Raw genomic sequence first — 26,952 nt, forward strand, 5'->3', positions numbered from 1 at the left:
CAAGGTTAGATTCTGATTTCCCCCCTCATTTTTGGGTCGATTATGTTTATTATGTTTAGGATTTTGATGTAGTTTCAACGGCGTTCACTGACTTCCACTCCTCCGACTCTGATTCCCCCCTCATTATTTGGGTCGATTATGTTTATTATTTTTAGGATTTTGATATTTTTTGCGTTGAAAAAGGATGAAGAAATAAGGGCTTAGTTTCTGGGATGTGGCTGTTAAGGTGGTGCAAATGGCATGTTCTCTTTGCAAAACAGTACAAAGGGCTTAGTTCCGGGGAGTTTTGATCAGGTTAATAAGTCCAAGAATGATGATTCTCATATTACTGTGGCGGGTATTTTTATTTACTTCGAATGGGTATGCTCATATTCTTGTAATTTTTTCTCCTCTTAAATAGTGTTTGTTTGTTCATTTCTGATTTTTTTTATGAGTTGGGTCAATTTTATTGTTTATGGTGATTCTTTCTATTTTATACTTGTATGAGCTTAGGCCAGTAAATTAAATAATAATGTGGGCTACAGGACCTTATATGTCAAGTTTGTTGACAAAGTCTTGAGCTGCATTGTGGCTATTGTTGTTTGGTTTTGGTAGGTGATCAGATGTGATTTAAGTGGCAAGTCGGAGAAACCAGTGTATAACTAGACCTAAAGAAAAAGAATTTGTGCAGGAACGGCCATTTGCTACTAAGTATATTTTCTATTTATCTTATATTCTTGCTTCTTCTGCCAACCATACAAGCTGTTAATATTCAAAAGGATCAAACTCATGGTCTTCGACAGAATGGGATCTTTAATCCTTAGATTATGGGTATCCCTTGTAAATCATAGTAGGACTTGCTTGGTTTTGTTTATAAGCTTAATCTTTGTCTCTTTTTGGGGTAGATTATGAATTGGTAATATACAATGACCTCAATTTTCAATTGAGTGAATTCTGTTCAATTGATTGCATAATTTGTTATTTTTTACTTAAAGTAATGCCTACTTTAGTGGCCGTAACTTCACTTAATTTACAACCTTGTACATTTTTGGATAAACACTTGCCATGATCATAGAAGTGAATTTAATATTCGAGAAAAGGATATAGCAAATTAAATATAGAGATGATGGTTCTACTTTTTGCTTTGGCAAACCTAGTGCGAAAAAAATTGTGAGGTTTACCAAATCATTAGCTACTACTGATACTGGAGCTGGATATCAGTGTATATATAAACATCAAGAGCAAACTTGATCGGCTTAACTTGATGTTAATTTTCTAATGTAAGTGAGTTTCTCGGTAGTTTTCATCCTAACGAGGCAAGCCTTCGTCATGGATGTCTTTGTCTTGGGGGCAGGTTAAAGATCTTTAGCTCTAGTATGTCAACTTATGTATGCGATTGGTTAATACTTAATATAATACTCCTAGGTTTGAAGCAAACGTTGAATCCCATTAGACAATATATATTATACCATGCTGATGCCAGAGCCATGTGAACTAGGTACAAGCATTAGAAAGTCGAGCTTGCCATCTTATCTGATACTGATAATTCCTGAGTTCAGAATCGGCCCTATGAAAGATAAGGGACCTTTGTCAGTTTATATTTTATAAGGAACTCTTTTGCAATAGTTACAACTAACTAGCTGTATTAAACTTGCAGCACCATTAGACACTCCAAGCTTTTATGTACTTGTGTGAGTTTTAGGATACTGCTTTTTGTCTTTCAATCAGTCTGACTAAATTTGTTATCATGTGCCTCGCATTGCAGTCAGATTCGGAGACTCAGTTGCTGACAATTAAGTTCGGATGGAATGTTGTGATGAGGTCAGTGTCCAGCACACTGCACACTGGTTGGAGTTAGCCTAGAATTTGAAATAGCTACAAATTGTGTTTCTACATGGGCAATGAGAACAATATTGTGAGGAGTTTGGACCTTTCTCGGCGAACATCAAGTGCTATCGTGTCGGAAACAATATTGTATCAGCTTTCCCTGTTGCTAAAAACTGAACTATATGTCAAATGCTCTGATGCTTCCATTTCTTCATCATTGATGGGATTATTTTGGCCGAGAAACATTAGATTTCCTTTCAAGTACTCAACTCGCAAGAACTTATGTAGTATTTTTGTTTTGCTAATTATATGACTTTTGTTTATTTGATTACAAGTTAGTTATTTTTGTTTTAAGTCTACCAAAGGTATTCGCTTGAAAAAATTCATGAATCTGATATAATTGTAATACTTTTCCTCCTTTATGAGGTAGAAAAAATCTGTACACTTCGATAACCATTCAAAAGAGAGCTGATGGGGTTGAAGTTCCATCTAGTGTTTGGAGAGCTTTACTTGGAGCATGTAGAATACACAATAATCTAGAGGTGGGTAAAATTGCAGGGAAGAATGTTCTCAAGTTAGAATCTTTAAACTCAGGTGTATATATGATTCTGGCAGAAATGTACACGGCTAGTGTAAAGAGACTCCAAGCTGAAAAGATATGGTATGAACGACAGAAAAGGGAGTGAAAGAAGCAACCTGGATGTAGTTAAATAGAAGTCAATACTGGACTCTTTATAGTTTATATTACCAGAGGTTATAGCAAGAAAATATTATTATTTATTGCTTTATGTATTTCGTTGCTATAGTATTAGTTTTGTAGAAATGTTTACTCGACAGACTTCTGTCAGGAACAAGAAAAAAATCTAGATTGTTAGAAAAAATCTCCTTGCCTTAAAACGTTTCCTACCCTTTTTCATTTCGTGTCGAAACAAATACACTTTCTTGTCATACTGTTGGGTTGATGCAACTTCTTCTGTTTAGTTTGATGGTTTTTTTTTTTAATACATTAAAGATATTTTATCAAAAATATTAATAGGAATACATTCTTCTCTCGCGCGGAGCGCGTTTTTTTCCCTAGTTCAAATTTATATAAGATATCCCCTAAAAATGTGCAAGTGTTCCAGAAATAGCATACCTGAAGATAAATATGTACTCGCAAATCCCTAATTACATCACAAATATTTGATTAAAATTAATTTTCAAAATGAATGTCTACCGAACATTAGTTTGTCTTGAAATACGCTGTGCAAGTGCAAAAGCTTCAATACTAGGCCGGTGGCGTTTGTCTGTTTGATAAGGTTGTTCCCGGGGTACAACGTTCTCTCATTAGGTAAGATTCCGAGTTGGTTCTGATACTTGATCATCGCGCCAAGCACAACATTTACCCTTCACCTCAGCTAATTGACAACACAATGCAATGATGTAAAAGGCTTAAAAGCTCATTTCATCGCGCCAACATGATCAGAACCCTTCACCACTGGTAATATCCGATACAAAGATGTAAAGCTGCTCTAGTAACTCTAACAGCAACACAGCGAACTACCTCTTAAAAAATTGTTGCTTATATATTGTTTGTGATTTCCATATAGAAAAAGCAAGGGAGCTCTAGTTAGTAGAATTGAGAGAGAATTATCTACTAGCGTTAAGTAAGCCATGCTATTTGAAGAAAATCCTATTGACAACATCCACAGGCAATGCATAAGCCGGGTCAATTGCTTTTAGTTTTGGATATTCAAGCAGTGAGAGGCCTGCAAACAATTTAGACATGAAGTGTCACTACAAATTAATAAACCTAAATTTAGGGCTGTTATCACGCTAAGGCTATCAACTTATCAGAAGGCAGTGAAATGAGCTTCTTAGGGATAAACCATCCATACCCTTTCTCATAATCTACTCAGGTCACTGGACTTCTAAATACTTTAGGAAAATTCAGTAGGAGGATAAGCTTATTTACCAGCGACACCAAAATATGTGTGGAAGACATCAACAGCATCATCTGGTCGATCGGATATACCTCCATTCTCCTTATCCTACAGTTCAAATTTTATTTAAACATAGATAATATAGCATAAAATATTATTAGAAATGCCATAAGGTTAAGATACAAAAATTTAGTACATACTATAAGTTGAACTGGTTCACTAAAGTAAAAAGTAACCTGGCAATCCAAGATAAATCTAAGAAGTTTTTCCTTGTCAATCCAATGCACTCTGTCAATCATGGTTAAGCTTGAAAGAACCCACCAAGAGTAGCAGACCTAATGTGATCCAACGACATTAGTGATCCTGCAACTGCTAAGGAATGACTAAGTACTAACAATAAACACAGTTCGTTAATAAATAATTGAAGCACCAACATCAGGAAGCTTCTCAGGACGACCATTTAGACCACCAGATTTGACTTGTCGCTCACACAGCCACCATCCTAGGAGGTCCTTGTCAACATGATGCAGACAACCAGTTATCGCAAGAGCCCCCACACAGCAAAAAACTACGGATACAATGGTTAGAGCAATTAGTGGGTCTTCTTTTTGATATAAGAATGCAATTATCAGATTGATTACAGCTCAGCACATTCTAAGTGTAGCTGAATGAAACAATTAGACATCAGGAACCAGACAGATTAACTAAACTCCAACAGGCAGATAACAGTTGATATGTCAAAACTACTAATTACATTTAACTATATTCTGTGCAAGGAGACACACATTGCTGTTAGACAAAACATTTGTAACTAGAGAGGCAGGCACTGCACAAATTATAATCACGGTAAATCATTTAACGAATCTTAGACTGATATTTTATTCTTTATTTTGGCCAACCAGTCTTACCCCTCCGTAACATATGAAGAAAATTAATCACCTATCAAACAAAAGTTTCCTCATAGGAATTCAAGATCTGACTGAGAGTAACCAAACATTACTGGAATGTAGGTAGGTAAAATCTACTTTAAAGGAGTCTGTATGCTTAAAGTGGATAGTTCTGCACTGTAGACTTTGGTAGGTGTGTAGTTTAAGCTGAATCAAAATCAAAATCTTGTAGTTCGATTAAAAATGCTCAGCATCCAGGACATACATACTTTGCCCTGCATGAGACTCTGCACCAGGGATGCATCCAAATCCTCCATCCAGATTCTTACAACTTACAATGTAATTTACAGCCTTTTCCACATTTATTTTGTCCAAACAACGCAGCAGTGAGATGCAACAAATGGCTACATACGAGAACCTACAAAAAGATTCAGTTTGTTGTAAAGTTTCCCCGATAAAGCTTAAATGTCAGTACATGAAAGGAATATGAATACCGAGTGTCAATCTCTCCCCATATATCCCCTGAAAAGGACCCATCTTCATTTTGAAGACCAACAATATCTAGCTTTAAAGATCAAGTTCAACAAGTGGTAACACATTAGCCTAACTGTGACAGTTGCACTACCTGGATAGATAAAATCTATGGAGGTGAACTTAAATGTCACTAGTTGTCGAATGATATAAATCTAAAAAATAGGGCACATTCTTCTCTTACAAAAATTAGACTTTTGTACCAAAACAAATGCTGGACTGAAGGTGAACCTACATGCTGAAGGATACAGTTCGACACCTTATCGATGTCAAGTACATTGATACTGTCAAACAAAGCCAAAATTTGTACTGCATTAAGGGTAGTGACCAAATGAGGATCATGACCAATATTACCACCAAATCCACCTGTAGGCACAAACATATATTACCATGCGTTTTAACTTAGTATAAAATAAATTCAGCTATTTCTTAGCATTCTCGCAAACCTGATTCATGTTGGCACTTCATGACCCAAGATACAACCTCTTCTTTATCTGCAACATCCAACTTCCCCAATATATCAATCGTCGTCAATCCCCAGTATGCCCCATTAATACGCAGATGCTCTGTCACAACATACTCAAAATCATCCTTCCTCTGGATGAATATAAAAAAAATATAAAACCAGGATGATCACCTTGTTATAATACTAATTATCTGCGTAGTAGAACAATACATATCCTCTTATATGTACCTTTTCAACCTCCATAATATATCTAACATGTTTATCAGCTTCCAGCTCCCCCATTCCCACACTGTCAAGTTATACTCCAAATTAATATCATAATGACTTATAAGTGAATTAATAACTTGTAGCCTATAAAATACATAAACGGTGAACTTGAATCCTAGAATTCACATTCTGAAAGGGTATCATTACATTTTGTCAATCAAACCATATTTTTTTTTTAAAATGACCGAGTTAAGTACATATTGCCTATCTCCTAAAATCGAACTAATGATTTAGTTTTAGTCATTTTTACATTTTACACGATAAATGAACTGGTCATTTAGTTTTAGTCGAATTTCGCAAAAACCCCTGTATAGCTACTTGCATATGTCAAATTGTACCTAAATTTGGACAGATAGTTCTCTGTGTCGTACATATGCAGCTTGTCTGGAATTAGGTTATGATGATTATGATGAGAGCAATTGCCAATTACAAACAAATAGAGCAGAATTGGAAAGGCAAGTCAAAACCGAAACAAAAACAAGCTTAAGAATCCTAATCTCATTTAATTGGGCATAGATCACAAGTCTTGAAATAGACAAAAGTGCAGATCATAAGTATTGAAACAAAAAGCGACATAGAACAAACCAGGATGTTGTAATGACGGGAAGTGCAACTAGGAGATGCCTGCTGGACCTGGACTAGTCTGTACTATGTAGTATGTACTCACCGTGTGCGTATAGAGTTAATTAATTCTAATATTCATATTAGTAATAATAATCTATTAATCAATTAATATCATGTGAAAGAAACATCATAACTCTCGAATATCAAAATATAAAAGAACTAAAATTTGGTTTTATATATCAATCTTTTTTTTTGTCATATTATAAATCTTTAAGTAAACAGTTTTTATTTTACACTACTCGATTCAAGAGAGTGCTCGAAATTTCTTTTATTAATTGATACATATTTTGAGATGTATAAAAAATATGATTTCTTAAGTTATATTTAAAAAAAATTATATATAAATATTAATTTTTTAAGAGGGATTATCTCATGAAATTTTCAAACTTAGAGTTATTTATCTTTACTACTATTAAATATTAAATATGCTCCAATATTATCTTTACTATTATTTAGAAAATTCTGTTTTAAAAAGTTTGAAACTAAAAATATAATATCAAAAAAAAAAGATAATTGTGAATTTTTTTCTAATACGTTATTAACTTTTTTCCAACAAATTTAAAATGATGAAAGGCAGTGGCTATATGTGATATTTAAAATTCAAATATTAAAAATATTATTGATTATCGAATATTATTTACAACTTAACTTTTTTGTTTTGTTTTTCTACCATAAATATATTTTAATATTATTTTTTTTATTTGAAACTTACAAATAAATCTCTCCTGCCATTTGGAAACTTTCCACCATAAAATACTTTTTAATATTGACAATTTGAAATTTCCTTCCAATAATTTCGAAATCAAAAAAGATAATTTGAAACTTTCTCTCAATATATTCGAAACTAGTTGAAATCAAAATGTTCAATACCAAAATGATAACACAGAAAACAAAAATTTTAATATTTAGACTATGTAATTTTTTACCGTTATATAACATTTCTTTACCGTTTTATGATATTTCCTTACCGTTAACCTTATCTACAATGCTAATAGTATTATATTTTTTCTCAAATCTAGATATTTAAAATTCAAATAACGTACCGAATATTATTCAATATTAAAGATATTTAAAATTCAACTATTATTTTATATATCTTCAATATGTGATATTTTAAATTCAAATAATAAAGAACATTAAAAATTAGAATAGTAGATTAGAATTATTAAATAATGTATCGAATATTATTTACAATTTTCTTCTAAAAACTAGGACTTAGAATGTCGGTATTAGTAACGCGGAACGTGGAGGAATGGCTGCTGCATTTTTTGGTGCGAAAATGATTAGGGTGGGTGGCCTCACTTATACAAGTCCAAAATCTCTTGTGTGTCCAGTTGTCTTCTAATTTCAGTTTCTAGTTATTAAGGTCAAATTATATAAAAATTTATATTCGTATGTGATATCTCGTACCCATACGTTTCCTCGTACTCATCGTTCTCTCGTACCAAAAACAATCAAATTGTTCCACTTATTCGAATTTGTACCTCGTTTGGTATCGAACCGCGTCCTATGTAATTATTGTCGGTATATTTGCTGTTCGAATTAGTATCAGGCTACTCTCTCTTTAAATGTCGTCATGTCGATGAAATCCGGAACAACTTAAAAGCGGTTGGCAAATATGTGGGTGAAATTGATAGCTTCTCTCGATTGGTTAAATGCACTGCTTACCAAGGGTTTGAATCAGCTCCTTAAAAAAAAAGCGTAAGGAGGAGCAGAAATTTTGTTTAGGAGTAGTAGATCCTCCATTTGGCTGAGTTGGGCTCAACAAAGAATACAAATTTTGGCAATTAATGGATATATGATTGAATATTTTTGTCCTGCATTTCTGGTAATATTTTGTCCTGCACTTTTAGTAAATAACAATTGCAGAACATTGTAGTTTGTAGAATATAATTTTGGGATATCATGGCTTCAGTTGCTGAAAGATCATCGACATGAGTTTTAGTTTTAATTTAAAACTATCTTTATAATTTACAGTATTCTTATCCTGCATTTCTAGTAATGTAATATTAATAATTTGCCCCGCATATTTGTGATATATCTAAGTGTTATTTTGTCATGCTACAAATTCAATTCGTTGCAGGACAATGACGATGAGTTCAGTGACAATCATACTAATGTTCAATTACATCTTCTTTTTGTATGCAATTATTATTTTTATTTGTTAGGATTTCGATAATTGAACACCAATTTTATGGAATTATTATTTTATGTTCTGCGGTATTTAGAAGTATGGCTTGTTGTTCACCTATTTAGAGCATCTCCAACCATCGAAAACCCTTGGCTAAAAGATGAGCTGACATACTTAAAATAAAAAATTTTAGCCAACAGCTCGAAAAACTCAACTCCAACCATACTCAGCTGTTGTTTATAATTTTAGCCAACCTCCTATGAATGGCTAAATTTGTCGAACCTCTACAGGTCTGTACGAAATCTGTAGGAAGATTGCACATCATTTATTACCATATTGAACTGATATATTCTATTTTAACAATCTAAAATATTAATAACATACTATTTTTAAATTATAGCCAACCAATATAGCTAATACCATTGAAGCAAAATGTCTTACAAGTTCAGCAAATTTTACATAATGTCTTACAGGTTCAATTTAGTCAACGAGCAACGCCGTTGGAGATGCTCTTAGAAGTGCATGACAGGATAGTGAGAGAAAACGAATGTGCATGATAAATATCTGCAGCCCTTGGATGTGTAAAAAATGATGGTTGTGATTAAGTCTTTAAAACATCCAAAAAATATAGTCTCCACAAAAATTTCTTATATAAATTTATACTCTCTACGTTCTGAAATATGAGTTTTTTGATTTTTTGGCACACGCTTTTAAGTATTTTGACTGTTTAGTTAAAATTATTATTTTTAAATTATTATTTTTCGGAATTATAATATTAGTTATATATTTTTATTTAAATATTTTTCTAAAAGAAATAATTTTAACGAGTGTGTCAAAAAATCAAACAATTTATATTTTAAAACAAAAGGTATATTATATCCGCTTAACTCCCGGCAGCTTTGACAAGAACACCATTGGTGCTCTGCAAAATCTTGGAAAAAGGTGCCCTCTTTAGCTTTTCAATATTTGTTATCAAATCTGTTAAATTTCGAGTTAGTTACTTGAATCTCATGTTACAGATTTGCTATTTTCTTCGTCTTCCTAGATTCTTGTGTATCACTTTCCTTGTTTGTAAGCAGTCTCTAGTTAAATTTGAAATCTGGGGTTTATAAGGTTCTGATTTTTATTCTCTAATTAAATTTGAAATCTGGGGTTTATAAAGTTCTGATTTTTAATCTGTAGTTACTGCTTTGCAGATTGTTGAATTGACCTCTGATCTTGAAGCATGTGAACACAATTCTGATTACAGACCCAATGCTTTAGATGGTATATTGAATGGTTGATTACACTTACTTGATGACATTGTAAAGAATATAAAGTCCCTTTTTATGGTTGAAGAAGCATTTGGGTTTTGGCCATTCCTAGTTTAAAGTGTTGTAGGAATCGAATCGGGGTGCTTTCAATCGATGAAGGACTAAGATCTTGGTTTTCTATCGTATTAGCTTATTTGATGTCTTTAATTGGGGAAAAGAGCTTGGTTCTGTCAAGGTTGTTTTCGTGCCTGATAGCTATTTCGATGCTTCTATTAATTTTTTCTACCCTTTTCTTGTTTCAGTTTAATGAGATTTCCTTGGTCCCCTCTGTTTTTAATATAATCAATATTAATAGCAGTTCAGTTTACTTTAGACCGAATGTGAGAAGTGAGCATATTCAAAAACCTCCTCTTGCTTCACCTATTTTGACTACTGAGCCCACCAGAAGCCAAGGGATTTGCAATGTGAATCATGCTGTTCTCAGAGTATATATGTATGATTTGCCCCCTGAATTTCACTTTGGGCTAATGGGATGGAGTAGAAGTGGGAATCAAGTGTGGCCAGATGTTCGTAATCGTACTCAGATACCTCAGTACCCTGGCGGGCTAAATTTACAGCACAGTATGGAGTACTGGCTAACTCTTGACCTTTTATCGTCGAATGCTCCAGATGTAGTGAGACCATGCACCGTAGTCAGAGTTCCAAAGCCAGATCAAGCTGATATCATGTTTGTGCCATTTTTCTCCTCTCTTAGTTATAACAGGTTCTCTAAGCTTCGAGGGGAAGAGACAGTTAGTGTAAACAATGTCTTGCAAGATAGATTGGTGGAGTTTCTAGAGGGCCGGGATGAATGGAAACGGAAAAAGGGGAAAGATCATTTGATTGTAAGTCACCATCCGAATAGCATGTTAACTGCAAGAACAAAGCTAGGTTCTGCGATGTTCATTCTTGCTGACTTTGGAAGATACCCTGTGGAGATAGCAAACCTTAATAAAGACGTTATAGCTCCATACAAACATATCATAAAGACCACACCTGCTAGTAAGTCTTACACATATGAAGATCGCCCTATATTGGTGTACTTTCAGGGAGCAATTTATAGGAAAGATGGGGGAGCAGTACGCCAAGAATTGTACTACCTTCTAAAAGATGAGAAAGATGTACACTTCACTTTTGGAAGCGTAGGAGCAAATGGGGTCAGTCAAGCAGGCCGAGGAATGGCTACATCCAAATTTTGCTTGAATATTGCTGGAGATACCCCTTCCTCCAATCGGTTATTTGATGCTATTGCTACTCACTGTGTTCCTGTGATAATTAGCGATGATATTGAGCTACCTTTTGAAGATGTACTAGATTACTCTACATTCTGCATATTCGTTCGTGCATCTGATGCCCTCAAAAAGGATTTCCTTTTGAATCTTCTTAGGGGGATCAAGCAAGACAGATGGACCAAGATGTGGGAGAAATTAAAAGAAGTTGAGAAGCACTTTGAATATCAGTTTCCATCAAGGCCTGGCGATGCAGTTGATATGATATGGGGTGCAGTTTCACGTAAGCTTTCTTCATACAAAAATGAGATTCACAGAAAGAACAGATATCACAAATCTCAGCTCTAATGGAGTCTTTGACATAGATGGTTGACAATTAAAATACTAGAGACCGAGGGAACAAATAACCTCGTTTTAAGTTTTACATCTTACAAAAAATTTCCCATACTTCAGTTTCTGGCATTTCCTTTTCTAGGCTGTTTTGGTGAAAGGGAATATCTACTTGTATGATGATGTTGTATGATGATGTATCTATGGTTTAGTATATACAGCGGTTTGGTTCATATAAAAAAAAATATTCTTTTGCAGTCTTTCCACCCTAAAATATATTTTAATAATATATTTTTTTTTAATTTGAAACTTACCTCCGATAGGTTTTTTCTCGTTTGGAAACTTTCCATCATAAAATATTTTTTAATATCGACAATTTAAAATAATTTCGATATCGAAAAAGGTATTTTTGAAACCTTCTTCCAATATATTTGAAACTAATTGAAACTTATTTCCAATAATTTCGAAATCAAAAAAGGTGATTTTAAAATTTTCTTCCAATATATCAAACTAAAAAGTTACTTTTATTTTTGATATTTATAATACAGAAATTCCAGGAAATTAGAAATATATAATGGCGCAGAGGCGCCACCTCAACACCCTTCGTTTATTCTTTATGAAGTATTCTGATAATTTGATAGATACAAAAGAATGAAATATAAATTCAACAAACCACAGCATAAAGCAACAGTCTGCAAGTGCTGAAATTTATGCCCACACCAAGTACAATACTATAGAACAGGACCAAGTTAACTACTTCTGCTGTCTGCAAACCTTTTGCCACATATTTCAGGATTCCGAAACTTGAAGGTGAAGATCATCATCGATATCTCTGCTAGCTGTTGGCAGATATTTCTTTTAACTGTTTCCTGATGTGGAGACCTCAGTAGTCAGCACTACAAACCGGGGAAACCTAAAATCATAGTACTATATATGCATCCATTAGTTCTCTGGCAACTTTTAGACACGGAAAAAATACCCAAGAATATAAAAATTACAAGAACGATGCTGTAAGCCAAAATCAAGTTAGGAATAGCAGCTCAATTTGAGCTTACCAGTCTCCATAACCACTCTATCCTCCATTTAGCTGCTTTCGCCTTAGTCATGTACTCGTGTACAAAAAAATGTACTGTCCACACAAGGATATAGTTTCAGTAAGAAAATCCGATATATTGATAGATAATCAGCTTTGCTTTTAGTGAAGTTTAAAACTATGCAAATGCAGAACCTCATTTAAGTGTAACTGACCAAGCATACAAACTTACAATTCAATGATTCCATCTTGACCGCTTTGCAGCTTGATCTTGTAACTCATTGAAGGCGAAGATGATACTGTAAAAACAGACAACCCTCTACTCTCAGTTCCGGCTAGGTTATCCAGTGCAGTAAATCCCTAACAAACAGAATAAGTGGTAAAGTGCAATATAAACATATTATCTATATTTTGTGAGCCTAATATAGTTGCAGGATAATATAACACACTCACCTCATATGGTAATTCCATCTGGATCGACCTCCTCCCAAGCATCCTAAAAGACCCAATAAAGTGTGAATAATTCGATTAATAAACAATACTTAGAAATGGACTTCAGTAGGACAAAAATGTATGATAATCGTCAGGCAAATATATTAAAAGGAATAAAAAGGAATCAAATACTGATTAAAGGCTCTAAAAAATGGCCGGTAAACCTTGTCACACGGTCTCTAGATGCATTCAGATAAGGAAGGAAATAAAGTTGGGGATTATGAGCAATTTAAGCTTGCTGACTTCAGAGTGGGCTAGCAAGAGCATATGAAAATCATGATCATACAAAATTAGGTTCTGCGTATTAAGGTTATAATTTCTTCCCCAAGACCTGATCCTGAATAGACTACAGACGCTTCTCGAGGAATCTGGGAGCAGTTTCATAGGGTTCTTACTACTTGATAAAACATAAAAGCTTCAGCTATTAAAGTGGAATAAATATCCCATCACAGCCTGTTACCTGGATGAAAATAGATGCCAAAATCCAGACGATTTTTTTTCAATATGACGGTAAAATGATGGCATCACCAAGATTGTACACTATATAAGAGACATGAAACAATAGGCCAGAATACATTTGATAGAGCTAAAGTTAGGGATCAACAAACTACTAATCCTCTAGCACCTCAGCCTCACCTGCCACCACTATAAGTGTGAGTTTCATCAGTCACCAAATCTGAGGATTGCACTGAGATGAAACAAAGCAATCATAGTACAGCACAAACTCTCATTTATCCAAGAAAAATCAAAAAATCTAGCAGCAAGTTCCCGATTTTCTGTTTCTTGTAGGCTCATGCATAAGCCTCGTCATTTGGAAAAACAGCAGGGTTTAATTCTATATCAGAGTCACCATCATGCAAGTGATTATCATCTTTAGCATCGTGAGTATGAACATTCAACTCATCTTCTTCATGGTCAGAGTTATCAGACTCATGATCATCACTTGTATCAGAACCGTCCAACTCATCTTCATTGGGATCATCATCATCAGACACGTCTAGAATCAGTCACATCCCCATTCATTCTAATCATCATATATGCCCTTTCCTATTCAAACAAATATCATTCCCAACTTCGTCAACAAACCATAAATAACAACCACTACGTACTCAAAAAATCAGGTCAACTTAAATCACAAACTTACCCAAAAATTGTAAAAACAAACACATACACTTACAATTCAATCTACTGAAAAAAGGGAACTATGAACAGTTTTCAACCTGTACTAGGTGAGAATCGAGATCCACCAAGAAACATGCAAGATTAGTCAACAGTCCATTGGATGCAGTTAATAATATGGACAGACCAATATTCAGGTTTATGCATTGCATGATAGCTTGGGATCTGAGAGCAAACTTCTAGCTTCAATGCTGCTAAGAGAATGTCCACTGTGAAGCTTCCTTCTCCCACCTTGAAGGAAATCACAGCTGGGTCTATTAAAGCTCTACATCTCTATATTTTTTATCTTTCATCATTATACTCTATTTGCAGTTGATTTGACTTCAAGAAAAAAACCAGAACCACTTGATCAGAAACACACACAAATCATCATTCTTTAAGAATATATGGAAAAAGTTAAATGAAAAAGTACCTTATCTAGGGTTTCCAGAGTTGCGATGAATGAAAGAATATCACAGCCAATAAAATAGATGTAATTCTTTGATTTGAGCTCCCCCAAAATAAGCATGGAAACCGTTAAGCGAAGACTTATGCATCATCATCACAACTGGTTTGTAGAAACATCTTTTTTGATTGGGAGGTTGGTTATTTGCCTTCTACCTCTAATTACCATTTCCAGAATTATTCAGAAATTCAGGAATACTGCCTTCTTTAAGAAGAGTCTCAATAGTAGAAGAGGTTCTTGCATCTGCAGACAACTTAAAAACTGCATCTCGTAATCTAACACAGTTCTTGTCAAGTGGGTCTGGAAACTTATTGTCCTGAGCCATCTTTACTAGGATCCTAATAGCCGATGGTGCATCTGAATTAGAAAGGAAAGCTTCTACCAATGCAACATAAATAAATGCATCAGGTGTCATCTGTTTATCTTGCATCTCTTGAAAATATATAAAAGCTTCATCTGGCCTACCACACTTGCAAATTCCATGGATGAAAGCCATATAAGCAATATTGTTTGGGTGGCAGCCTTTCCTTACCATTTCATTCCAAAGCAACATAGCATCTTCTGATCTTCCTGCATTGCATAATCCATCTATTAAAGTTGTGTAAGTGATAATATTAGGTTCCCTTCTTTCCCCATCCATTCTTGAATGACATTCCATGGCTCGATCTATCTCACCATTTTTGCACCAAGAATCAATTAGCAAGTTATAGGTGACAACTGAGGGAACAAGATCCTTCTTTAGCATCTCCCTGAGAAGATCTTCAGCTTCCAACACCCTTTCGGCCTTTAATAAGCCTTTTAGAACAATGTTGTAGGCAATTACATCAGGGCAATATCCACGAGCACAAATACCCTTGAATAGCTCCAAAGCTCTATCAACTTCTTGGATCTTAAAAAGGCCATCTATAGCAGCAGAATAGGCTATTATATTAGGGACAAAACCTTCTAGAACCATCTTATTAAGAAAATCACATGCGTCTATTGCCTTTCCATTACTGCACAACTTTTTCACTAGTAAGGTCGAATGTTTGATCCAGGGTTCGTGCCCACTAATACGCATCTCTTGCAGCAATTTATGGGCTTTTCCGACATCCTCTCTTCTACATAAACACCCAAAAATGGAGTTGTGAGTAAAGTGTGTTGGTTTAAGTCCCGACTCCTTCATATCTTTCAAAAGCCTATAGCATTCCTCCAATCTATCAGACTTGCTTAAACTGTCAATCAGATTATTGTAAAGAAGTTGATCACTTTTACACCCAGCTAGCTGCATATCATGAAATAGCTTGAGAGCCATATCTATATTAGCAGTTTGGCACAGACCATTGATAACTATACTATAAGAATTTGTATCTGGATGGACCTGACTCATATTTGGAACAAATTCTTCTACCTCAGGGTAACCAGTGCTATTTTCTCCAATCATTGTCCTCAACAAATGGTACGCTTTTTCAACTGCTCTATTATCAACTAGGCCTTTCAATAGAGAATTGTATAGCAAAACTATAGCATTATCATCAAAAGTCTTTTTTGCTTGCTTGAACAATATTATTACATCCTTTTCTTCGGGAAAAGAAGATAGAAGTTTTGTGAGTAACTGAACATCAGGGCTAATACCTAATTCATTCATCTGTCTGCACAGATGCAACACTATCTCAAACTCTTTATTCCTAAGAAGAGCTCCAACTAAAACATCATATAATGAAAACTCTGGCAAAATTCCTAAATTCAGCATTTTATTTAACAGCTGAAGAGCTTTATCTATTTTACCCTCCTTTACAAACCCATGGATTAAAACATAAAACGTCTTCTCATTCAATCTTATATCAAGCTGTTCCATCCTTTCAATCATTTCAACCGCCTCATCAACTTTCCCCCATTTGCTAAACGAGAGCACCAAAATCGAAAGCACACGCGTATCAAGCCAACCCGATTGACCAATCACATTATAAACATCTAAAGCTTTATCAAACTTCTTGGCATTGCAATAACACTGCAACACCGCAGTCAAAGTAAACTTATCCGGCTGCCAACCCGTATCCGTCATCTCTTTCAACCTCATTTCCATCACCTCAACCTCACACGACTTCGCCATAACCTCTATCAAACAATTATACGTATAACCATTAGGAACACAAAAACCCGACACCTTAAACCTATCAAACAACAAAACAGCATCTTCAACCAACCCCACCTTCCCTAAACACCTAATAAAGAACCCCATTGCCCCAGGACTCATAAAACAACCAGACCTCCCCAACTCCGCGGCGAGAGCTTTCAGCTGGGCATTTTGTCGAACACCTGATAGGATAGAAGCCATGGCATTAAAAGTATAAGCATTATGCCTATACCCACTTTGACTAGAAGCCCAATTAAAAAACTCAAGAGCTATCTTCCAATTCTTGAAACTTATTAGCACAGACTCAACGATCTTGGGGGTGATAAAATGACCCAAATTGACCAATTCTTGATTTTCAGTGATATGGGGTTGCTTCGTAAATACATGTATGAGCTTGTCTACAATTTCATTGTTGTTTGTGTCTATAGGTTCAGAAGAAGAAGAGGAAAAAAGGGTATGTGAGAATTTGAGTGTATGATTATGAGGCAATGATTCAAGTAACAAAGATTGAATTTTTAGGTTTAAAGATTTGAGAAAGATGAGATTTTTAGATGATCTCAAGATTGACATTTTACGAATATTGTGTTTTTTTTTTATGGTCCTATATGAGCAACAAAGATCTTTCCTGTAAGATTTTCGAGCTCAAACGAGTTGCCGCGAGAATGTCGCAGCAAATGATTTTGAACTTCTTTTACATAAAAAGAAAAGATAATAATAAATTTTATATTTTCGACTCCCACTCAGTCCCAAGAAAATAGAAACTTTTTAGGTTTAAACATCTTCCAATATTTTATGGACTGTAATGTAAGGTAAAGAAATTAAAAGACTGCTTGTTGGAATTTTTTTCAGCATTTCAAAATCTTACCGAAGCTTTTGTTGGCTGTGGATCATCCTTCAAAGTTGTTGGCACCTGCTGACCTACTTAACTGCTCGAAAGGCAGAGGTTGGTCCTCAGATCCTCTGTTTGTTGCGAGAAGGCGGGTTTAGGGTCCGTCTGAGAGTGCTGTTCAAAAGTCGTTTGGACCATGACGGCCAGCAATAAGAACAAGAATGAAGTAGATCATGAAGAAAGGTATTCTGCATGGTTCTGCAGTCTGCATGGCTCGACATAACTTAAATATCTTTAGTTGAGTCAGGAAGTCGTTGAATAATATAAGATCATGTTAGACCTCTCTATGATAATATTTTAGATGGACCGATTACTTAACGTGATATTGGAGCTACCCTTTGCATACAATTTTCTAAAATGTTGCATATAAATTAACTAATGCCATATGTCAAGTATATATGACCTTGTAAACTATAATTAATCAATTTTAAATTAAAATTACTATCATCCGAAAATAATTCATCTTCTCTTAAATCTATATTTTTTCCGAAAAAAAGTGACCTGACAACCCGAAACTCAGAACGCACTTCAATATATAGTAAAAGTGTATGACTTATCTGGTCATCCCAATAAGTTAGTGTCCCCCTTTTCTAGCAAAAGTGTAGAAGACTTGTTCAGAAATTTTCACTGGATGGCAATTGTTGTAATGCCTCTGAAGCGGGTCCAACGCTTGTCCTTTGTCCTCAAACAGAACACACAAACACACAACATTTATATAATCAACATCTGTCATTTGCTTTACTACATTACCACCCCTCAATAATCATGTTTCAGTGTAAAAATTTCAGTTTACAGACAATGTATATTAATAAATGACGATTTCTTATGATTAATTACCTTGATTATATTACCTAGCAAGGGAATGGCAGGCGGAGGATTCGTAGCTGAATCCAGTGTTAAACAGTATGAAGGCCGTGTCACGGCCTATGTTATTATTAGCTGCATTGTTGCTGCGACAGGCGGTCTCATGTTTGGTTATGACATCGGGATTTCAGGTAAGTCAAGATGTGGGTTGAGGGAACCTCGAGGTGCTAGGAAAAGGGCTTAACAGGATCATATTATATATTCTGACATTCCCACGCACTCTGATACCAAAATAAGTGACCAATTCTCCCAGAACCTCGAGGTGTTGGGAGGAGGACTTAACAGGATCATATTATATTCTAACACGCAGATGTTATGACGTTGTTGGTTTTTTGACGTTTTGTGTTTGATGACATGCAGGGGGGGTGACATCCATGGAAGAATTTTTGAAGAAGTTTTTTCCATCAGTGTACAGAAAATCTGAAGCCTCATCTTCAAATACTAATCAGTACTGCAAATTCGATAGCCAATTGCTGACGTTGTTTACGTCTTCGTTGTACCTAGCAGCACTTGTAGCTTCATTTGCAGCATCTGCATCAAATAAACTTTTTGGGCGAAAAATAACTATGCTCGTTGGAGGGATCATCTTCCTTGTTGGTGCTTTCATAAACGGATTTGCACAGGATGTCGCGATGCTCATTATAGGTCGTATTTTGCTTGGCGTTGGCGTTGGATTCGCTAACACGGTTTGTACTAATATATGCCTTAATTTTACATGTGGTAAACAAGTTGTGTAAGGAGTGGATTATAACTTATAAGCCTTTTTTCACATTTTGTGCAGACTGTTCCTGTGTATTTATCCGAAATGGCGCCACCAAAAATAAGAGGAGCACTGAATATTTGCTTTCAAATGGCTATTACTGTCGGAATTTTGATTGCAAACCTTTTAAACTATGGATTTGAAAAAATGAAACACAATGGATGGAGATGGTCCTTGGGACTAGCAGCTGCCCCGGCACTTATTATGACCTTTGGAGCGATTTTCCTCCCGGACACGCCTAATTCATTCATACAGAGAGGGAAGCATGACAAGGCAAAACATGTATTACAGAGCATCCGAGGCACTCAGAACGTTGACGAGGAGTTTCAAGATCTTCTAGAAGCAAGTGAAGTGGCGAGACAAATAAAGGATCCATGGAAAAACATCCGCAAAAGGCAGTACAGGCCTCAACTAATAATTACATTGTTGATTCCATTTTTCCAGCAGGTAACTGGCATTAATGTAATCATGTTTTACGCCCCGGTCTTGTTCAAGACTATTGGTTTTGGTGATGATTCCTCTCTTATGGCTGCTGTAATCACTGGAGTCGTTAATGTCTTTAGCACGTTGGTGTCAATTTTTACCGTTGATAAATTTGGTAGAAGATTTTTGTTTCTTGAAGGCGGAGGCCAGATGTTAATTTGCCAGGTAAGTAAACAATTAAACAATAGCTGTTTACTTCTCTGTCCACTGTTGTTTTTGGTAAAAGGCGTATTAGAGGACACCCTAGCCTGCCGAGGATTTTTGCCTAGGAACCTGCCGTCCACTGTTGTTTTTCACATCATATTAGTTGACATATAATAAGGCTTGTGACATTCAATCTTGTGTAAATGCAGATCACCGTGGCTCTCCTGATTGCATCGCAATTTGGAGTATCAGGCCGCGGAGATTTCAGCAAACCTGTAGGGAACGCGACTATAGCCTTTATCTGTTTATACGTGGCCGGATTTGCTTGGTCTTGGGGGCCTTTAGGATGGCTAGTACCAAGTGAAATCTTCCCTTTGGAAATCCGCTCAGCTGGCCAATCCATCAATGTCTCAGTGAACATGTTTTTCACATTCGTCATCGGTCAAGTCTTCCTCACTCTGCTGTGCAAATTGAAGTATGGATTATTCTTTTTCTTCGGAGGATTTGTGGTTATAATGACTATTTTTATCTTCTACTTTGTCCCTGAGACCAAGAATGTTCCGATTGAGGAAATGAATAGAGTGTGGAAGGCACATTGGTTCTGGCACCGGTTCATTCCTGACGATGCTGTTGGCCTAGCCCATGACACTGACCATGTCCAAAATGGCAATGGCAGTGGCAGTGGCACGAGCAATGGCAGGAGTAATGGCAGTGATAAAGGCAAGGACGTTGAGCTCGCTTCATCATCGGTGTAAGAGAAAGAAAATTCATTTAAAAACTAGACGTGTAGGACTAATTAGGGAATTGCGGTGAAAGAAGAGAGTACAGAGTATAGTTTGTGCAAGAAACACAAAAGTTTTGAAACTTCTGCATTTACTAGACATGTATATCTTCAAACTTGTGTTGGAAAATAATGTACAAGGGATCGATATCTTTTCATTAATCAAATGTAGTGCAACGAGTTTTCAGTGTTCGTCGCTGCCTGAAGAAGATCCTGATGGACACAATGTCACAGTGATCTTACCTTGAACAATGGAGGAAGAAAATTTTGATCATAACTTACTTTGATCACAAAATTCTGGTGATTAGAGATTTTTCAAGGAAGAATATGTTTTTCTAACAAGAGTATGGTGGTTTTCAAAACTTCAGTTAATATTTTGGTTGTCTTAGTAGCAATATCATTTATATTATCAAATATTAATGCCTTCAATATGTTAAACAATGATTTCATTGCTTCATGTAGTTCACAGATTTTACTATTTTTCCTGATTTGTGCTTTGAGATTTCATTGTTTATATTCATCTGTTCCTGTATGTTCTGAACTGAGCTTGCTGCCAAAGCAAAGCTATTCTTTATTACCAGAAGAAGCATAAGCATTTGGGACGAAATCATAAAGCGGATCTATTGAAATATAGTTAAGGTCCATTTGGGGCCTTCATCTAACACCTTAAGGTTTTAGATGGATTGGTTCTCAACATGATATCAGAGCGGTGTTTAGCTTTGTAACAACAAGTCTAGGGCCTAAAGTTACTAGATTCGTAATCCGAGAGTGTTTTAGCTTAGGTGGAAGTGAAGTATCTAAGGTTTAATTCATTATTAGGCTCTTTCTGTGATTTTTTAACAGGGGGTAACCATGAACATCAGTATCAACTAGACTAGAATGTATTACTAACACGATTTTGACGTTATGCAGTGTTAATTGTTGATTAGGATGCTATGACTACTTGATCACTACATAAAACCAGAATTTATGATCCTGCTGAATGACCAGCCAAGATCAAATGTCGGTAAAATAAGAACGAAAGATCAGTACTCAGATTCCATACTCAGCTGCCACATTTTCATGGAGTTAAATACTTGAATGGATCAACTGAATAAATCGATATATTAAAACTCAACCAAAACGCATGTATCAAATGTATATTTTTGCCGAGAGTATTTCTAGTGTCTGCCCATAACAACTACTTTATACTTAAATGGAAGATTTTTATTGATGTAATTTTGTGCATGCAGAGAACCTTCATTATTAATGAGATTGAAGCCACAGAGATCCGTCATCCAATTAAAAAGTGGTTGTTAGTGTGTGTCAGGCAGCCTGACCGATTTTTAGAACACTGATCAGGCTAGATATCTGTACAAATTCATACTCTAGTATGTTTGCTTGGTACAGCTGTTACGTGCTTTTTTGTTTTAGCTAACTTTAGTATGTTTGGGAGCTAGTAGTTATTGTTGTTCTTCATTTGTGCTCAGAGAGATTGTTGTTTCGTGAAAACAATTGTTGTGTATTTCTATTTTCTCTGTCCAATGTCATTTCTCTAATCTTGGAAGCAACTATTAAGCAGTGTCCTCAAGAAGTGACGAGGTTGTCTAAAACGCTTCGATTTCGTACCGAATCGATGATTGAGCGTTTTTGAATATTAAACGAAATAAGCGGTCAAAACTATGTTGATTTGCTTATTTTTTTAATTTTAAAATATATATATATTTTTTATTATATGATTATAATTGTATAAAAAATATTAAGAAACAAATATTTTATTAAGAATATTATAGGACTAAAGCCTTCTTATAATTGATTATTAAAATTTTTAAACTATCATTATTACATAATTTAAATTTTAAAAATAATGATATCATATTTAAATATTTAAGTATATCTAATTAATCTGCTTAATAATCCGGTTAAGCTTCCACTTAAAGTATAAAAGGGTATAACTTGCATTTATTTCGACTGTACGCAGCAGTAGAACCCAGAGGCAAACCCTGCATTTGACATTTCTTGCTTATTTTTATCAACTATTAAAGGATTCATCTGACAAGAATAGTGCGAAAGCCAATAATTCATCCTCCTTTTTTCATATATCTGATTTTCTGTGATAAATTTATTGTTGTATAACTGCATCAGTATTGTATAAGGCCTTTCGAAAAAAATTCTAAAAATAGATCCACTCGAGCTAGCTCCAAATATCATATTACAGCCCAGTTCTGACCTGCTTAGCCAAGTCAGGTCATAAAAATCACTAACAATCTCATCTAAGTCTCTGAAAACAAACCCGAGCTTGATCTAAAACGGAAAATATCATATTATCGTGAAGTAATGCCTAGCTTGGCAAGCCCCACGTCGGGTCTACAATTTGAAAATTGAATTTATGAAATGATAAGATTGGAAAACAGGTGCTGAGTTATGGCTGAGATAGGTGCCAAACAACCAGCACCAGACATCCAAAATGACCAGAGCCACACGCAGAGAGGCCTTATCAATACAGAACCGTCTGGACCACCTTTCGGAAGCTTGCAAATCATTTTACTCGAAATCAGTAAAAATACGACACACGTCTATTCGAATCCTGACGTATCAGAAGCTGATATAAAGGCAACAAAAATCTGATTCGGATTGCTTTACTTCTTTTTCACAGCTTGCTCACGAGAAACTCATTCCATAAAGAGAGATTTCTTGCAATTTTTATAGAGATCATAGTAGTTAACTTATTGGAGTAACGTTACGATGAATTCCTCAGCTCCATCTCCTTCTTTATCTTACAATTCCTTCGTCGAATTCTGGAGGACAGCCAAGATTGATCAGTTTTTTCTAGGAGAATTATTGGCTTTTGTGATCGGGTTCATGGTTTTGTATAGTTTTTTCAGAAAGAGGGAGAAAAATAATAGTTCTGCTTCCGCGGAGAATACCAGAGGCCTTAGTAATGATCATGCTAATGATCTTACAACGCGTAGTTCTGAAAGTGATGCTGCTGGAAATGCAGATGTTATCGTTGTAGGCGCGGGAGTTGCTGGTTCTGCTCTTGCCTACACTCTTGCAAAGGTAACACAGACAATTTTTCGAGATCAACTAATGAACTCCAGATTTTACCAATAAAACTTCTACCTGTCAGCTCATGTGAAGTTCATTCTGCGTAAAATCTGGAACTTTTTTTATCAGTTTTCTCTTAGCTAATAGCCTTATTATGATAGATCCATCTTAAATTACCAACAAGATGTTTGTAAATATAGATTCACTAAAACATAATAATTTATTAGTACTGCAGATTGCCAGATAGTGATTTGTGGTTTTTATTTGAACATATTTTCTTTTTTTTCTTTATTTAGTGTTTTTATCATCTTGAAATTTGATATGATTTTGTACACATCATAGGATGGCAGGAGGGTTCATGTGATCGAGAGGGATTTGACCGAGCAAGATAGAATTGTAGGCGAACTTCTACAACCAGGAGGTTACTTGAAATTAATTGAATTAGGACTCGAGGGTATGCAATCATTCAATGTTTCTATTTCAGCTGAAACATCTTAGTAGTTCAGTTCACTTGAGTAAATTCGAGCCAATGTTAGATGCAAATTAAATGTGTATGTTGCTGCAGAATGTGTGAATGAAATCGATGCACAGCAAGTTTTCGGATATGCTCTGTACATGGATGGCAAAAATACTAAACTTTCTTATCCGTTGGAGAAATACGACAAGGATGTAGCAGGAAGAAGCTTCCATAATGGGCGCTTTGTTCAACGGATGAGGGAAAAGGCAGCATCACTTCCCAAGTAATTAACTATATAAATTTAGATATCTTATATTCTTGCAGTGTATGAATAAATTTGCTGTTGGTTGGATATTACAGTTCTGACAGCATTATATTGATTTTATGAACTTTCTATATAGTGTAAGAATGGAACAAGGGACGGTGACATCATTGGTTGAGCATAAAGGAACCGTAAGAGGGGTGCAATACAAAACCAAGAATGGCGAAGAACTGTCAGCATACGCCCCTCTGACGATTGTATGTGATGGCTGTTTTTCAAATCTTCGACGAGCCCTCTGCAATCCTAAGGTCAGTATATTCTTTTCATCGCTTATGTTGAGAAACATTAACTAATTGAGATAACTATGTGATGAATCTAAGGTTCAAGATAATTTGCATCTGTTACAAACTCTAAAAAGTAAGTGATTAGTGGATTTAGGTATATTTACCACAGCCTCCAGGGAATCCCTAAACTGTTGTTGACGTGTTTCACAGGTGGAGGTGCCATCGTCTTTTGTTGGTTTAATTTTGGAAAATATTAATCTTCCGCACATAAACCATGGACATGTTATCCTAGCGGATCCTTCTCCAATCTTGTTCTATAAAATCAGTAGCACAGAAATTCGCTGTTTGGTTGATGTGCCTGGGCAAAAAGTGCCATCGGTTACTAGTGGTGAATTAGGCCGCTATTTGAAGACAGTAGTAGCTCCACAGGTATTAAGAATAAGATTGCTAACTCTCTGGATGAACATAATCTGACATTATTTGAATATTTTCATCTTATAATTCTTTCTTTCGTGTAATTGCATAACAGATTCCCCCGGAGCTGTATGATTCTTTCATAGCCGCAGTTGACAAAGGGAACATAAGGACAATGCCAAACAGAAGCATGCCTGCTGATCCTCAACCTACTCCCGGGGCACTTCTTTTAGGCGACGCTTTCAATATGCGACATCCTCTGACAGGAGGAGGAATGACTGTTGCTCTGTCTGATATTGTCTTAATCCGGAACCTCCTGAGACCATTACGCGATCTCCATGACTCAGAAACTCTATGCAAGTATCTGGAATCATTCTACACCCTTCGCAAGGTGGGTGTTTAAATTAAATTTTTCACTCTGGTATTTATCATAAACAAGAAATTGAAGATTGTAACTCATTTTTTTTTTCAGCCTGTGGCATCTACTATTAACACATTAGCCGGTGCACTCTACAAAGTCTTTTGTGCATCATCTGACAAAGCAAGACAAGAAATGCGCAATGCATGCTTCGACTATCTGAGCCTCGGAGGGATCTGCTCAGAAGGTCCAGTGGCCTTACTTTCTGGTCTAAATCCGCGGCCACTCAGCTTATTTCTCCACTTCTTTGCTGTCGCGATATATGGCGTCGGACGCTTACTAATCCCCTTTCCATCACCACAAAAATTGTGGCTCGGTGCTAGATTAATCTCAGTAAGCACCCTCCTCTTATATACTGCCCGACTCTTCATTCTGTCTCGAGTACCTGTGTAAGACATTTGATACTTGGACATAGATACGAACAATCAGACACTTATTTTAGACCATAACATATAAAATTATCAAAATATTTCTGAGTCCGATACTTGGCACGTATTCATGTTGGACATTTTTAGTCGAGTCAGTGAGCATCAGCTGATAATCAGAATTTGAAAAATGCAGGGTGCATGCAAGATAATTTTTCCGATAATAAAGTCCGAAGGCGTTCGACAAATGTTCTTCCCCGCAACGGTTCCTGCATACTACAGAGCTCCTCCTGTGTTTTAAGCTTTTGGCCATCTCTTGTGTTATCAGAATGTGGCAACCTGGAGTCATTTTTTTCTTCTTAGAACATTCGATATTGTATAAAAATATCTGTATGTTCACTTTCAATGAAATTAAATAAGAATGATAATCAAAATAAGTGTGATCTAACAAATATTTCAAGATAAACAACAGGAGATAACAAGTACCATGTATTGTCGTAAAAGTTCTCAATTTATTGAAAAATTTATGATTAATTTTTAAAAAAATCACTAATTCATTGATTGCATTCCGATTTAAGTGAAAATCACCAATTCATCAAAAAAAATTTAATAATTTCTGAATTGATAAAAAATCACTAATCCTGATTCCTTTCTTATAATCACGATATTATGTACTAACGAAGCCGTGCCTATAAGCCGTGCCAAACACCACTCTGCTTGTTCTCTTAGGTATGGATACAAGTCGCAATTTCCCATTACTGTTGAAAAACAAAATCAGAGGTCACGATGTAATAAATGGGTAGGTGTTACCAGTTTTTCGGTGGGGGATATAAATGGCTTATTTAGTTCATGTGACATGACTTTTTGACCATTGTCCTCACACTTTGAAAGGTTCTACGGATTGGTACGTTCGCTTCCTTGTCACCATAAATTATTTTCTTATTTATAATTTAGAATACTCGTTTGTTTTGATATTATAATAACTAAAACTTTGAAAATCAAAAAAAAAAATAACTAAAACTTTATTGCATATTGGCAAGAATATTTAGTCAAA

General features: G+C 35.5%; 6 protein-coding genes across 20 annotated transcripts; 3 read left to right on the top strand and 3 right to left on the bottom strand.

Moving 5' to 3' along the window:
- Positions 1-2,910: 2,910 nt before the first annotated feature.
- LOC108197507 (geranylgeranyl transferase type-2 subunit beta 1) lies at positions 2,911-6,567 on the bottom strand. Of its 2 annotated transcripts, XM_064083857.1 has the most exons (11): positions 6,465-6,501; positions 6,218-6,263; positions 5,841-5,901; positions 5,593-5,743; positions 5,396-5,512; positions 5,110-5,176; positions 4,885-5,033; positions 4,163-4,296; positions 3,965-4,063; positions 3,761-3,836; positions 2,911-3,554 (listed from the first exon to the last, which is right to left on the bottom strand). In XM_064083857.1, the coding sequence occupies exons 2-11, from the start codon at positions 6,250-6,252 to the stop codon at positions 3,463-3,465; spliced, it is 981 nt and encodes a 326-aa protein (XP_063939927.1). In that variant the 5' UTR covers positions 6,253-6,263; positions 6,465-6,501; the 3' UTR covers positions 2,911-3,462. The 2 variants fall into 2 exon arrangements, with proteins under 2 accessions (XP_063939927.1, XP_017220641.1); XM_017365152.2 differs by lacking the exon at positions 6,218-6,263 and having other exon boundaries at positions 6,465-6,567.
- Positions 6,568-9,496: 2,929 nt separating this feature from the next.
- Positions 9,497-11,602, top strand: LOC108197163 (probable arabinosyltransferase ARAD1). Of its 3 annotated transcripts, none has more exons than XM_017364692.2 (2): positions 9,497-9,576; positions 9,831-11,602. In XM_017364692.2, exon 2 carries the CDS (start codon positions 10,085-10,087, stop codon positions 11,501-11,503), a length of 1,419 nt encoding a protein of 472 aa, XP_017220181.1. In that variant the 5' UTR covers positions 9,497-9,576; positions 9,831-10,084; the 3' UTR covers positions 11,504-11,602. The 3 variants fall into 3 exon arrangements, with proteins under 3 accessions (XP_017220181.1, XP_063939217.1, XP_017220183.1); XM_064083147.1 differs by having other exon boundaries at positions 9,529-9,747; XM_017364694.2 differs by having other exon boundaries at positions 9,543-9,576; positions 9,817-11,602.
- Positions 11,603-12,046: 444 nt separating this feature from the next.
- Positions 12,047-17,528, bottom strand: LOC108197247 (putative pentatricopeptide repeat-containing protein At5g08310, mitochondrial). 12 transcript variants are annotated; one of them, XM_017364818.2, is made up of 6 exons: positions 14,602-17,528; positions 14,231-14,510; positions 12,972-13,014; positions 12,751-12,878; positions 12,541-12,614; positions 12,047-12,412 (listed from the first exon to the last, which is right to left on the bottom strand). In XM_017364818.2, the coding sequence occupies exon 1, from the start codon at positions 17,318-17,320 to the stop codon at positions 14,792-14,794; it is 2,529 nt and encodes an 842-aa protein (XP_017220307.1). In that variant the 5' UTR covers positions 17,321-17,528; the 3' UTR covers positions 12,047-12,412; positions 12,541-12,614; positions 12,751-12,878; positions 12,972-13,014; positions 14,231-14,510; positions 14,602-14,791. The 12 variants fall into 12 exon arrangements, with proteins under 12 accessions (XP_017220307.1, XP_017220300.1, XP_063939603.1 ...); XM_017364811.2 differs by having other exon boundaries at positions 12,972-14,057; XM_064083533.1 differs by having other exon boundaries at positions 12,751-12,817; positions 13,647-14,510.
- Positions 12,747-14,179, bottom strand: LOC135148531 (uncharacterized). Its single transcript, XM_064083826.1, has 5 exons — positions 14,155-14,179; positions 13,861-14,007; positions 13,647-13,698; positions 12,972-13,014; positions 12,747-12,878 (listed from the first exon to the last, which is right to left on the bottom strand). The coding sequence occupies exons 1-5, from the start codon at positions 14,177-14,179 to the stop codon at positions 12,747-12,749; spliced, it is 399 nt and encodes a 132-aa protein (XP_063939896.1).
- An 854-nt stretch (positions 17,529-18,382) lies between the features above and the next one.
- LOC108198938 (sugar transport protein 10) lies at positions 18,383-20,863 on the top strand. The gene is made up of 4 exons (XM_017366712.2): positions 18,383-18,634; positions 18,864-19,189; positions 19,285-19,911; positions 20,100-20,863. The coding sequence occupies exons 1-4, from the start codon at positions 18,502-18,504 to the stop codon at positions 20,643-20,645; spliced, it is 1,632 nt and encodes a 543-aa protein (XP_017222201.1). The 5' UTR covers positions 18,383-18,501; the 3' UTR covers positions 20,646-20,863.
- A 2,235-nt stretch (positions 20,864-23,098) lies between these two features.
- On the top strand, positions 23,099-26,335 carry LOC108199283 (squalene monooxygenase SE1). The gene is made up of 8 exons (XM_017367039.2): positions 23,099-23,710; positions 24,041-24,152; positions 24,264-24,438; positions 24,557-24,725; positions 24,912-25,130; positions 25,231-25,506; positions 25,588-25,866; positions 26,095-26,335. The coding sequence occupies exons 1-8, from the start codon at positions 23,396-23,398 to the stop codon at positions 26,197-26,199; spliced, it is 1,650 nt and encodes a 549-aa protein (XP_017222528.1). The 5' UTR covers positions 23,099-23,395; the 3' UTR covers positions 26,200-26,335.
- Positions 26,336-26,952: the final 617 nt, after the last annotated feature.

Source organism: Daucus carota, chromosome 8 (assembly GCF_001625215.2).
Source record: "Daucus carota subsp. sativus chromosome 8, DH1 v3.0, whole genome shotgun sequence".
Lineage (NCBI taxonomy): Eukaryota > Viridiplantae > Streptophyta > Magnoliopsida > Apiales > Apiaceae > Daucus > Daucus carota.